At 41.6% G+C, this 14654-nt stretch overlaps 1 protein-coding gene across 3 annotated transcripts; it reads right to left on the reverse strand.

Annotated features, from left to right (window-relative positions):
* Positions 1 to 2153: 2153 nt before the first annotated feature.
* Positions 2154 to 14332, reverse strand: LOC103053018 (neuropeptide Y receptor type 4-2-like). Of its 3 annotated transcripts, XM_025174712.2 has the most exons (4): positions 14077 to 14332; positions 8109 to 8263; positions 7050 to 7116; positions 2154 to 3572 (listed from the first exon to the last, which is right to left on the reverse strand). In XM_025174712.2, the coding sequence occupies exon 4, from the start codon at positions 3495 to 3497 to the stop codon at positions 2394 to 2396; it is 1104 nt and encodes a 367-aa protein (XP_025030480.1). In that variant the 5' UTR covers positions 3498 to 3572; positions 7050 to 7116; positions 8109 to 8263; positions 14077 to 14332; the 3' UTR covers positions 2154 to 2393. The 3 variants fall into 3 exon arrangements, with proteins under 3 accessions (XP_025030480.1, XP_025030481.1, XP_007440765.1); XM_025174713.2 differs by lacking the exon at positions 8109 to 8263; XM_007440703.4 differs by lacking the exons at positions 7050 to 7116; positions 8109 to 8263.
* Between the last annotated feature and the right edge of the window lie 322 nt (positions 14333 to 14654).

Raw genomic sequence — 14654 nt, forward strand, 5'->3', positions numbered from 1 at the left:
CCTGTCAGCTTTATCTATGGCATAAATTGAATTTGTTGCCAAAAACTTTATTAAATTGGAAGCCGTCTGGCAGCTCAGTCAAGCTATTTCAGAATCTGCTGTCTCACTGACTCTCAAATTCTTTAAAGCAGACAAGAGTGTGCAAACAGACCCCCAGGCCTTGCAGAAGAATGACTCTTAGCAGCAGCATGGGAAATGCACTTCAGAGACATTGAGTGGGCTATGGATCCCCTCTGAATTAGAACTGCATGACCAAGTACTTTAGCAAATGCAGAATGAATAATGTGTCACTTTGGCATAAGGGAGAGGTTTTCCAGAACATCAGGCCATTCATTTTCCAAGCATTTAAGAAGTACATACAGTATAAATAATTTGGAGTACTTTTAAGCTGCCTTAATACTTTCCAGATCCATGCTGTTATTCATAGCGTTAGAATCATGGTCTTGTCTATATTTGTGAGCTTGCAGAGAATGTCAGCTAAACACTATTTATTCTAGCTGCTTCCAACCTGGCTAATAGAGGAAGGTCCTTTGAGCCTTTCCCCCAGGGCACCAAAATCCCTTCAAGTTCTCTCCTTAAAAATAAAATAACTTGCTGACAGGTAAGAGAAAACAGATTATTCCAGATGTGACAGTGGTACCTCGGGATACGAACTTAATCCGTTCCGTGACTCTGGGCGTATCCCGAGTTGGTCGTAACCTGAAGGAAATTTCCCCATAGGGTTCAATGTAAATCTGGTTAATCCGTTCTGCCCTCCAAATTTGGTCGCACCCCGAAGCAAATTTTCCCATAAGGTTCAATGTAATTACCGTTAATCCGTTCTGGAATCCACGGACCACGTCAGGGGCGCAAAAACGGCTGGGCGCGGCGTGGCATGGCGGGAAAACGGCCGGGCGTGGTGCAGTGTGGCGGGAAAACGGCCGGGCGCGGTGCAGCGCGGCGCGGCGGGAAAATGGCCAGGTGCAGCGCGGCGCGAAAACGGCCGGGCGCGGTGCGGCACAAAAACGGCCAGGCGCCGTGCGGCGTGGCGGAAAAATGGCCGCAGACCACGTGTCAGGGCTGGAAAAATGGCCGTGGACCACGTGTCAGGGGTGGAAAAATGGCCACGGACCACGTGCCAGGGCGGAAAAATGACCGTAACCCGAGGCGGAGTTCGCACATCGAGGTAAATTTTTGCAGCCGGAGCTGGTCATAACCCGAAAAGTTCGTTAGTAGAGGCGTTCGTATCCCGAGGTACCACTGTAGTAGTAAACTCAGGCTCAAAAGTCTTTGGGGCCGGGAGCAGGGAAGGAAGGGATGTGGAAAAAAAAATTAATTCCCAAACCACTAAGACATAGCAACCTCTGAGCCAGATGCTAGTGGGGGAGAGAAGATATTGAATCTGCACTGGTTTTAGACAGAATAAAATGCTGAAATTGAGCACAGGAACTGAAAAGGGGGTGATAGCAAGAAATCCCTCCCAACCAAAACAATGGCTGCAGAAATGTTTTCTTTATATTAAAATAATGTCAGTGACATTATGCATTTCAAAGGAAAAGTATTTTTTTCTTTGGTAGAGAATACGAGGCCTGAAAAAACAGTGACTGGAAATAAGACAGCTTTGAAGCTTTAAAATCAGCTCGTAGATGTAAAAAGGTGTCTGAAAGGCTCCAAGAGTGATTTTTTTCGAGTCCAACTACTAGGCTGTCATGAAGTGGCAAAGCATCATATCTGAAAATACGGAATTTCTCCATCACCCTTGTAGCAGCAGTCAAGGCATTCTAGAAAGTTCTGATAGTCTAACTTGAATGTTTTAAGGTGTAAAGATGTTTAAGGCCTTACATATGACTGAGTCCCTTACTTTCCATATCACACATGAATGTGTGAAGATTCATTAAAAAAATTAATATACAGAACAGTCAAGGTATATTTGACACTAATTTTCAGATAAGCTAAGGCTTACAGATAATTCAGCAGCCCTGAGGGGATTAGAGATTCCCCCTCCCTGAATTTGAACCCTATGACCGAGCACTTTAGCAAACACTGCTATGTAGGCAATACTGTGGAGTCCTTGGGGTTCTCTGAGCTTGGTTGTTTTCCTGCAAACGTTTCATTACCCAGCTAGGTAACATCTTCAGTGCTCTGAAGTGCACTGAAGATGTTACCTAGCCGGGTAATGAAACGTTTGCAAGAAAACAACCAAGCTCAGAGAACCCCAAGGACTCCAAAGTTCAACCCTCAGCTACACATATTTGCTTCTATTGGTAGGCAGTACATAATGAATAATGTGTCATTTCTGCCCAAGGGAGAAGTTTTCCAGAACAATCCAATGTGTTTTACTTTTAAATAAATCCTGTGGTGTCTAAAAGGATTGTTCTATAGATTACACAAGGAATCTCAGATCTCTGAAGACGCTAAATAGAATTCTGCTGGGAGACTAATCCTAGTGAACCTCTGGACACCTCAGTCTGCATGGTAGATAGAGGCATATTCTCATTTTCTTGTATTGAAGAAGGAGACTGACAATTCAGGAACAGGATCTTCACTTCTTTTTTGAAGTTCTTATTTAGAAAGCCATATATAATTGGGTTTACGCAGGCAGATGCCATGGCTACAAGATGACACAATGAGAAGATTAAATCATGGAGGCAATGGGGAATTATTTTGTAGTTCCAGTCATCAATGCTGTTGAAAACATGGAGTGGCAACCAGCAAACTGCAAAGGCAACAACCATAGAGGACAGCAGGATATTTATCTGCTTCAGCTTCATTGTCCGACCACCATACCTTGGCTTCTCAAATATGCCTTCTCTCTTCTGGAGATATAAATATATGCGCAGATAACAAACCCCGATAATGAGAAGAGGAATGCAGTACTGTAGCAAAAGCAAAAGTGTAGCATAGGTAAGCCTATACTCTTCTGAAGGCCATGAATACATACAAATAGCTTTGCTTGCATAAGGATCCACGATATAGAACTGTTCAAACAATACATGGCTTAAGGTTGAGTTTGTCAAGAAAGGCAGAGACAAGAGACTGGCAAACATCCAAATAACTGCAATGCCCAGATAGGCTTGGGAGAGGGTGGGTCTCCAACGAGTTGGATTTATAATGAGCTGGTGCCTTTCCACAGCAATTAGCACTAGGGACAGGACAGATACCGTCATAGAACCACATTGGATGAATGAGGTCATTCTGCACATGGCTTCACCAAAGAGCCAGTAGTTCAGCAGGACAGTGACAATGGTGAAAGGCAGGCAGAAAATGCACATGATCAAATCTGAAGCAACCAGATTAGTAATAAATATATTTGTGACAATAGTTTTCTCTTTATGTTTCACGAGGACACAAATAAAATATACATTTCCTAGAACACCTACCAGAGTCTCCAGACCATATGAAGTGACTAAAAATATAGTAATATTTGTTGTATTCCTACAGAGTACAATGCTGTGATAGGGAAAACTCCAGTTTCCTTGAAGTGGAGGTACTGTATCAAAAGCGATGGTCCTATTCATTCTGAATCCAAAGTGATGTTGTTGGGCAGTAGGTTAGGCACTGCTTGAGATCTTACTGTAAACACTCAGGATCATCTGTAAAGGAGAGCAACAGTTTAATTTCTCACAAATGCAAACTTAACACTTTGGGGAAGCAGATGCCAAGCTCAGACTAGAAGACAAATGACATTTCTCTGAATACTTGAAATATTATTGTTTTAACTGAGGGAGGATGCTTTACTGAGTTCTGATGAAAACCACTCCACATATTTTTTCTTGCTGTTTGGAGGAGGATGATAGAGCGTAGCAATTGTAGAACATAGATATAACTAACCCTAACCCTAACCTCCTGCCAGCTTCCCCATTGACTTTGCTTGTCTGAAGCCGGCAGTGAAGGTCACAAATGGCAATCACGTGACCATGGGGACGCTGCAACGGCTGCAACTACAAAGCCCTGTTGTGAGTCCCCTCATTCAGCTCCGTCGTAACTTCAAACAGCCGCTGAATGAGTGATCTGTTCTGTTCTATTCTTATGTTTATAATGAATATTTCTAAAAAAAAAATGCTTTTGCAATATGAGTCACCTTGGAAACAGAATGGTGTGAAAGATTTTTAACAAATTGATTAACTATCTAAACAATATATATTCAAAGAGATATTTGCAGATTACTAATGAGAAGAGAGCAAGTTTGGTCTAGTGGTTAAAGGCATCAGGCTAGAAACAAAGAGACCATGAGTGGTCCTTCACTCAGAGACTATGGCCAGTCCTTCTCTCTCAGCCCTAGAAGGTGGCGGCAAAGACAAACTGCTTCTGAAATCTTCCCCAAAAAACTGCAGGGACATGTCCAGGCAGTCACCAGGAGTCAACATTGACCTGAAGGCACAAAACAAACAAACAATAAAAACAAACAAAAATGAGAAGGATATGCCAGTTCTGCTGGTAATCTGACTTGATGGATGTGAAAACCAAACTAAGTGGTTTGCTACATGACACTTTCTGGGCATCAGCATAAGACCAGTTTACAGGTGTCCTGCTCATGCCTGAGTTTGGGTTCTTAAAAGTAGTGTTATGCAGTAGTAATATGGAACTGGACATGTCTTTCACTTTCATAGTATAATACCAATATATTTCTCTATCATTCTGAATTCCATTTTTTTTTTTTTTTGTGGCAAGGTGTTTACAAATTGAGGATTATGTACTAACTTCTTAGTAATGTGTAATTTTAGTACAAGAAGATATTGATCTTCCTGTATGATGTGAGAAATTTGTCTTATTTCCATTCTTCCTTCTCTATAAATCTGTATCTATCAGATATGAACCATTTGCCTCTACTTATGCTTTCCCTATACATCTGCAAACAGACCCATCTAGGAGGAGCAAAGATTTCCAAAGGGCCACATTCCTAGCTTGGCTAAATCCCACTGGAAGCTCTTATCTTCCAATAAAATTACTCTACAGATAAACTGACCATCCAGGAATGTTTCACAGCCATAAAAAGGAACATTCCAGTGGCAAATTCTAATCAACTCTACTTGTTAATGAGCTAAGCTGAGCTTACATCTGAGTAAACACATACTGTACTATAGAATGGTGCATGCACACATATGCATGAAATTTGATGGTGTAAATGTTGCTGGATCCCACAAGGAGGTCCTTAAACCCTCCACCCACAATTCTCCTGCATTCTCCTTACAACCCCTGGGAAGAGCTGACTCATAATGCTGCTGCCAACTATCTTACTCCAAAGAAATCCCTATCTGTCTGGTTTACTTGTGATGAGGCAAGTGGTGATAAGTGCTAAAGGCTGATCCCCAGGGCATCTCTAGAGAGGATAAAAAATGGTGGGTGTGACAAAATGATTGAACCTCCACTCCGTTAAAAGATACACTGCATGTGTGCCAGATGTAACAAGGGGCAAGGATTGGTGAGACTTGACTTGGTGGCACTGCATGTGAGAAAGATCTCAAAGTACTAATGGACCAACAGGCTGTGTGGACCACAACAGCAAGCAGTGTGATGCAGCAACTAAAAATGTCAGTGTATCAGGTGACACTAATTAAAAAATGCATCCAGAGCACAGGATTAATAACTCCATTGATCTCTGTATGGATTATGCTACACTTGAAATACTGTGTCCAAATCAGGGTGTTGCTCTTTAAAGGAGACACGGAGAAGCTGCTTTCCTCTGGAACTGCTTCAGAGGAAAGCTTGTAGGGTGATAGGGGTCTGGCAACCCAGCCCTATGAAAGGCAGTTAAAGGTGCTGGGCACACTCAGCCTGCAGAAGAGAAGACTAAATGAGGATATGATAGTGGTCTACAAATATCTAAAATATTATCCTGTGCAACCTGTTTTCTGTTGAATCCAAGAGCAGGAAAAGGACCAATAGACTGAAATTAAAATAAAGGAAATTGAGTCTGTTATGACAATGTATCTGACAGTAAAAGTTGTTTAGCTAAATATAGGTGGACTGGAGGTTTTTAAATGGGAGGTGGAGAGCAACCTGTTGGAGATGTTTAAATGAATCCTGTAATCAACAAGAGATTGGTTGAGAAGCCCTCCAAGTACTTTCCAACTTATACATTCTATGAATGTGAAAATAAATGCTGTAATTTCATTTTTCATGTGTACACAAAAATATGCAAATACAATTGATAAACTGGTGAATACAAATCTTACGATTAACATTTATTTAATCTGGGTAGAGCCCTAATTCAAGTACATCTTATGGATTTGAGATACCAGTCTTGAATTATACACAAATAGCTAGTTTCCATGTCTGTGATATTGTAGGAAGAAGGGCTGTCTGGGCATTGGAAATGGAAATATAAGGAGCTGGGTGCAGAAGGGAGGAATGAACATGGAATGTGCATCTTCAAACTGGACAAGGAATAAAGAAGAGTTACAAGCTCTCCATGGAGATTTGGCATTTGTACAACATAACAAATTGGCAAGGGAGGTGGGATGCCATTTTTATCTTTAATTCCCCCATTAGCATTTCTTCAAAACCCAGAGGAGCCATAAATTCCATTTACTTCATAGATTAGGATGTTTGAGAATTATATATTGGTTACTTATGAAGAGGAACTTCCAGAAGCAAGGAAGTGGATATGGCTGATTCATTGCCTAGAACCAGAAGCTCAGACAACATTTTTATAATTTGCCAGCTGTGGATGATAAATGAGTCACATCTTGCCGCTTTAAAGATTTCTTGTTTTCTTCCGCCTAGAATTAACATTGCAGCTCTGTGCTTTAAGTTTTGTTAGCACTTAAAAGCAAGGAGAAATAGCTGAAGAGAAATGCCTTAAGAGAAAAGACTGTTCCTTGTATCTTTGGGGAAATGGCAAAAGAAATTATGAGAAATCGGCTAATAGAGAAGAACCCCATCTGTGGTTAGAGCCAGAACTAACCCTACAGAAAGCTGTTAGGATGCCAGAAGTAGCACACCATTTCTGAATCAAGGTACAGCAAATCTGTACAGACAGTGCAATGGCAGGCGGAGGAAAAATAATTCAAAGAAGTCAAGAGGGACTATAAATAAAAATACATAGCGTTTAAAAGGCATATACGTACCTACAGTGTTACAGTGTGGATTACTGCAACATACAGCAAAAGTTGTTCCATGCATAACAAGAGAAGCCTAGTGCAGACAGTGTAAAAAGAAGGGACATTTTGTATGTTTGGCAGAACATGGGAATCTCAAAAATCATTTGGAAAGGTGCAGCCCCAGACATCATTGTTTCAGTGTGAATGATCTCAATGCAGATATTAGAGCAGACAGAATGCCATTTCACATAAATAATATCTGCCTTAGAAGGCCAGCCACAAGTGGTTGAACTGTTAGATACAGGCTTGGATCTCTGATTTTGCAAATCTTCCATAATGGAGCATTCACAACATCAAAATTGTATTGAATGATTCTAGACCTTAGCTGTTTAATGGCAAAAATAACATTTGAGGCAAATTGCATAGTGGCAATTTTATGTCATGCCCGAAGAACTCTCATTTTGTGAAAACATATTTTTGTTATATTACATACAATATGCAAATACACTATTATCTATATAACATTTGCATTGTTTGAAATTATAACTAAACATAGTGCAGAGGGAGCCTTCAGCTGTGTTAAAGAGTTTATACATAAAGTAACAATTAGACATGTTGTGAAATCGGTACAATGCCACAGTACAGTTAACTGAGCATTCGGGCCAGGGAACTGTGGAGCGGCCTTGCAGGGGTAAAGGTTGGTGAGGTGGGGGTGCAGGACCAATTCCTAACTTTCACTGTTCAGTGTGAATTTTTCATGGTGGCAGAATTCCTTACTGATTGGACTAAGGTAGCATTTGTTCTCAGCCTTTTGAAAGAAGATGTGGCCAGATGGGCAGTTCCACTCACTGAAAGCAATAAGGCCTTACTAGACAGCTCTCAAGATGTTATGAAGAAATCCAAAGCTGTCTTTGATAATTCCACCAGGAAAGCAACTGCTAATCACAAAGAAGAAGGATGTCAAGTACATGAGTACATAGATTTTTGGTTGTATGCCAGGGATATGCCTGGGAATGATTTTGCCTTTTATGTTTCAGCAAGGCCTTTCTAATAAACTGAGGGGTGAATTAGTGTGACAAGGCATACCTGAGACCTTGGAAAAGTTTTTTCAATGTTGTGTGGTGATTGATGGCATGGTAATTGAGGCAGCCTTTCTCCACCTTTTCCCCATCTTCTAGCTAGTCTCCTCAGATGCCTATGGTGTGGATCCCATAGAAATATGGGGATGAAGAGATCCCTGTCTGCAGTGGAGAAACAATGAAGAGGACCTTGGGTTGTGTTTTTACTGTGATACACTCACTCACTTAGTGGCTTGCTCCGCTAAGCTTCCTTGCTCTGAATCGACTGGAAGGTATCACACCTGCAGAGAGTTAGGACACCTTGCAAGTAAATGCCCAAATTGCTCCAGAGCCTTGACTTTGGGAAACTTCTCAGGCTCCTTTCTCTAGAGCAGTGTTTCTTAAAGTGTGGTCCTAGGACCCCTGGGGGTCCCCAAGACCCTCTCAGGGGTCCACAAAATCAAAATTATTTGCCAGCCCATGTTGAAAAATAATACAATATTAAAATCCCATCAAACAATTTTGAGGAGTGATAGCGGATGCAGAAAATTTTAATTTTTAATAAAGTAAATATTGATAAATATAACCCATACAAACAAAAGCTCTTTTGGGGTCCCCCATAATTTTTAAAAGTGGGAAGGGGTCCTGAGAGAAAGCAAGTTCAGCAAACACTGCCTGAGAGCTTGGCTGGGGGTCTCTCAGACAATTAATGATAATTCTGACATCTGACACCAGGTAATTGCATTTTACAAAGGGAAAAAAGAGCATATTTTAGTGCTGAGAAGTAAGCACTGGCAGGCATATGGGCAACAGAAAAATGGTTGACATAATTGTGGGGTCATATGCTTACATTATGAACTCATTATAAGCCTTTGTATCTCTGTGGGAAAGTTGGAAGTCCAACTATCGTCTCTTTTGGACTTGGGTGACTACCAATTTCATAGCTTAGGCCATTGTGCAGCAACTGGGTTTGCACACATAACCACTGGAAAAGCCTATGCAAATGGAGATGATTGATGGCAGATCCCTCAAATCAGATGACTCCTCTGCAGGATGAGAATATACAAAGAACTATATCTGACTGCTTGCTTGCGCACCTCAATTATCCTAGTTTGGCTATAAACACAATCCTGGTATTCACTGGGGGCAGGAGCTATTTTCTCCCCCTCAAAGCATTGACAACACCACCAGTTGCAGGCACTGGACCTTTTTGATTTCTCCCTCCCTCCTTTTGCCTGTACCACCTTCCTTGCCAGAAGAAAATGCAGATTTTCCCAGTGTTTGGGCAAGAGTTAGCTGCTGTAAAGGAGCTAACTCTCATCATATCAGGAAGTCCAATCTTGCTGTTGAAATGAAATTTGACTGCTCTTCAATTCTGGGAAACTGGCATTATAAATCATGTATTCTGTAAGCTTTCCTGAAATGCTTGCACATGTACCTACTCACTTTTGAGTACTTGTCTCCTGATTCTACAGAGCCAATTGTTTCTTCTATACATCAAACAATAGTTTGGTCCAGGTGCTCCACTGAAAACTCGTGTATCTACTGGCTTCCCCGCCCACACACACCTTCACTCCCCACCTTCCCTGCATTCAGCTGAAAATTTGAAGGGGAGCTGCACTCAAATCAGCAAAACAATAGTTTATATTAATTATGAATGAAAATGTGCCTATTTTGAGCGGTGCTATTGCATGCCTTCTGAGCTGCGTCTTTTGTATTTTCCTCTATGGGTTGGCACAAGAAGGGCTCGTACCCCTGCTGCTACTAGTGCAGGCTGGGGGTGTGTCTGGGGGTGGAGTTCTGGAGTGAAGCCACAGGCATTTAAAGGGCCTGTGGAGACTGAGGGAGCTATTTTGGATCTGACTATGTTCAGAGAAGCACTGATTGAGGAAGAGCGGGAACTGCTGTCAGCAAACTTGGATGCTTCTGCTGCAACTGGTGAAGATATCTGCCTCCCCCATTCCTAGTTTAGTTTAACTGTGGTTTTTCATTAGTTTCACTTTAAAGCAGTGTGGAAAGCGTTAGAAAGAGAGCGAAAGAGTGGGATTCCCTCCTTTCCTTTCACTTTCATTTTCCTTGCAATCAAAAGGACATTCCCTCCCAGACCCTTCTGACAAATAAATCCTGCTTGCATCTTTGGGGGAATTAACTCTTCCAGTTAGAGGGTTGGCACAGGTAATAATGAGAGAGCCAGTTTGGTCTAGTAGTTAAGGCACCAGGCTAGAGTCTGGGAGAGCATGAGTTCTAGTCCCGCCTTGGACACGAAGCCAGTTGGGTGACCTTGGACTGGTCCCTCTCTCTCAGCCCTGGGAAGGAGGAGGCAAGGGCAAACCATTTCTGAAATCCTGCCAAGAAAACTGCAGGGACCTGTCCAGGCAGTCGCCAGGAGTCAAGACTGATTCAAAGGCACACACTTTACACTGGCACTAATGCAGATAGAGCTTTTGCTTGCCAAGGGCCTACCGGAAGTGAATGGACACCCTGGCTGACATGTCAGCACTATCACTTCTTCTACCTTTGTCCTCCCTTCCTCAGCCTCTTTCAGCTTGATCCCATCTGGCATCATCACTCTGCAGGAGGAGAAAGCAGATGCCTAAATGTGCTCACATTTCCTTACAGTAGTCACCCTCTCCCTCTCCTGGCCAGCAGACTTTGTCCCCCCCATAAGATTTCTTTGAGAAGGTTTTATAGGAGTAAAAAAAAATGGCATAGCTAGCCCTAAGGAGGGGGAGAGGCTTGGGGGTGACGGGACCTTAAAGGCAAGCCTCTTTCGAGAATCTGTGTGTGATTGAGGGAAGAATCCCTAAATGAGGTCATTTAAGAGAGGCACACTAGATGAGACCCATGTGGCTCTCCCAGCCCTTGAACAGCACCCAAAGACTTTATGGGGATTAATCTAGTCCCTGCAGCATTTAAGTTGCAGTAAAATATATCTACCATCTTCTCTCAGGCCCATTCTCACCTTCATACAAGATCAGTGATCATGTTGATGAGTGAAGATTGTCTGCATCAGACCTTGACACATAAGCTATGCACACCCCAGCAGCCCAGATAGAAGAGGGCTGTTCTGTTTCAGGGTTCCCATGCCATGGCTTGGCTGCCTGGAATGTAACCTGCTGCTAAAGGGACTTCATATGGGTAGGCTAATACAGAGTCTGCCAAATAAAGTAGATACTTTGAGAGAGAATGCTGATGGTAAATATCAAGAATGTGGGGATACAATGGCAGGATAATTTACAACTTGTGTTGGTTAGCATTTGGCTCCCCCCCCCCGCAACACACACACAATTATATATTACAGTAGTTCAGTTTGCTTGTTGTGGTCTGCTAATAATGAGATTCAGGGTGCTTTTAAAACTAAAGTCAATTTTCCTGCAAGGGCTCCACAACCAGCAGAATAAAAGGGGATATATAGACTGTACATCCGTATCTAAGCTCAACAAGCATTGCCCTTTTTCCTCCTGTCAAAAATTGTTTGGTTTGGTTACCTGGTCATGCATTGGCTGTTTGCAAACCTTTGCCTGCATTTTAGACAGCAAAGACTACTTACTTCAGTGTTGTATTTTGTGGACATGCTGAGCCTCAGTGTTGACTGCATTCTACATTCTCCTGGGTCCCAATTGTGGAGATGTCAAAGTGCATTTAGAAATGCCAAGACTCTCTGCCATTGGTTTGGGAGGTTTGATGAGCTTGGGTTATTAGTTTGGCCTGTTCATGGCACCTCTTTTGTCTTTTTTAGTGCCTCAAAGGTAAAAAGAAACTTGTTTGACGAGGAAGCATTTTATTATATAAATTAAGGAAGGGAGTATTTTTGTGGCTCCTTGGTGGGGTTTCTCCTGGGCAGTATACTCATTGCTAAATTTCTTTCATAAACGTCCCCAGACTCTGTATTTGGCCACTTGGGCTAAAATTGCTGGTTGAATCTGCTGAATCTGATCCTAGAGTAATTACACTGATCAGGTCCCTACTGATACATTAAATAGGAGAAAGGGAGTGAGATTGAAAACATTTTTGAAGGGAACCCATTTATCTAGACTGACTGGAATTGCTTTTCTTCTGTCTGTTGAACCTTGAGGCAACTTGCCAGGGAGGTAACTGGGAGGAATGTGAGGATGTTAACATGTTCTTTTAAAAAGATCACAGAGAAATCTCACATTTTTTTCACTTAGCATCCCACCCTGGGGAAAAGGATGCCCAAGTGTCAGTATAGCAAAAAAATTTCTTTTATAGTTTCTAATGAGTATTTTCTTAAATGTTTAAAAATGTTATAATTGGCTAATTTTTTTCTGCAAGTTGTATAGCAGTCAGCGTGGATTATTAATCACCCTAGCTGTTCTTGTGGGCCTGGAGTAAAAAACAAGGAAGTCAAGGTTATTCTTTGAGTTCTCCTTGTTACCTGTGTCTGGAAAATTCAAAATATTTTGAGTTTTATTCCAACAGATCACACAACACTAGAGCTGTTTCAAATTTTGTTCCGCTGGAATGCAGCCAAAAATGCTCAGATAGAATGATCTAGATAGGGCTATTTCAGTCTAGGTTTCAGACAAATCACATTTTGTACACAGAAATGTGAGTGCAGTCCTTTGCACGAACTGGAACTCACCTTTACTAGGTTTGAGGAGTACAGAGAGGGGCACTTAAGTTTACATCATCAATAGGTAACCTATCCTTCTGACCTCTAGTACCTGCTGAGAATATTGTAGTGCAGTGGCCCTCATTGTCTACTTTGCATTTCATTAATGTTATTTATCTTGTCTCAGTTACACAATTCTTTAGCTGAAATATCAGATCCAAGATCTTAGAAGGTACTGAGGCCATGAAGAAGGCTACAATTCAACTGGTAAAAATCAGTTCTTACCTTTTCACGCTTCACTGAATCTTATTTCTTTAAAGCCTCTTCAAAGAGAGGTTTTAATGCTTGTTGAGAGTACTCCTTGTTTCTGGGATAATTGTGCCTTCAGTGGGAACATTGTACTCCTTCCCCAGCAGCTACTAAAGGCCGGAGTGTCACTGAACTAGGTCATACATGAATCCTTTGCCTATAACTTGCAATTCCTGCCAGCGATCAGGTTAGATATCTCCATGTACCTCAGGAAATACAGCCTATCTATTATATCCATTGTCTGGGGTGGGCAATCTTTTGCCCCAAGGAGCCCTTTGTGTGGTCCCTGAGCCCCTTGGGGGAGTTTCCTGCCAATGGGGAGTGGAAAATCCAAGAAAACTGTAATATAAACTCTGAAATAGTTTAAAATTGAGAAAGAAATTAGACTTTCCAAACTTCTCTTGATAAACAGCCCCTCCCCCGTGTTTGATATGGTCCCCATCACTTCATGGCTACTAAAGGATTGTTTACTCCTACTGCATATGAGATGCATTTTCCATGTTCTCTGGGAATTTCAAAGAGGTTTATTGCTCTCATAGTAGAAAAGATCCAGGTAACTGTGGAATTGTTTAGCTGTGCTCATTAGGCTTGACAGATAATTTCATTTCATTTCATTTCCCCCCTTATTTATTACTTCAACTCTTATTTTCAGGCAATCAGAGCAATTATTTTCTAATCATGCAAGAGAAATACAAAACAACTTATTAGCAGTAAAATAAGTATTTTCAACTCCTCTGGTGATATTGCAAAAAGTATTTATGAAGACTTACATTTTAATATACTCAGTTCTCTTTGCACAAACACATTCCAGGTATTTTTGCAACTGAAAGCAAAGGGAACAACAAACCAGGAGAACTAGATTCAAATAATCTTTTGGGGCCTTTGTTTCTCTTCTGTTTCAGTAAAAGTTTAGGATGCCCTCTCTCAAGTTCTCTCTCCACAAAAGGAGACCCTGAGTGAAATTTTACCTTGAATACAAATCTCTCACTCCTTGTTGATCTTGTCAAAATAAAACTGATAATTATATTTACAGAAAAAAGAATTTACATGTTATATAAAACAAATTTGCCTGCATGACAGATTAATTTACATAAAACAATCAAATGTACTGAACCTTATTTGCATCTTGCAAATCCCAGTTTCCAACGCTTGCTACCAATGGAGCATCTTCGACTCATCTTCCAAAAAATATCCTGGTTCTCAGTCTCTGATTGCAACACCAGCAAAGTGATCTGTCATTCTGAGGGGTTTTCTCGTCTGAGAAGTTCCTTTGGGAAAGGGAGCCACCACAGCTGGGGCAGAGAGTTCAACAGAAGACACAAAATGCAAGTGAAGAAAGGCAGAATCACACCCTCCACAGCACGGTGTAATCACAACATCAGGCAGAGAAAGAGAAGCAGCAAAAGGGGGAGAGGCTAGGTGGGGCTCACCTTCCTAGCCAATCGTGGCTGAGCCCTGGCTCCTCTGAGCTGGAGGCAGAGAGGAACTTGATTCCTTCTCCCTGTGCCCTGTATCCTTCTTCATGGCCTCAGTACCTTCTAAGCTCCAGTTCTTGGATTTGATATTTCAGCTAAAGAATTGTGTAACTGAGACAAGATAAATAACATTAATGAAATGCAAAGTAGACAATGAGGGCCACTGCACTACAATATTCTCAGCAGGTACTAGAGGTCAGAAGGATAGGTTACCTAT

This window comes from Python bivittatus, unplaced genomic scaffold (genome assembly GCF_059951505.1).
Source record: "Python bivittatus isolate LINGU-HERP-01145 unplaced genomic scaffold, Pbiv_v1 ctg000210_np1212, whole genome shotgun sequence".
Taxonomy (NCBI): domain Eukaryota; kingdom Metazoa; phylum Chordata; class Lepidosauria; order Squamata; family Pythonidae; genus Python; species Python bivittatus.

Coding starts and splice junctions, on each gene's coding strand:
- LOC103053018 (XM_007440703.4), bottom strand. CDS start 3,497: ATGAATAGGACCATCGCTTTTGATACAGTACCTCCACTTCAAGGAAAC.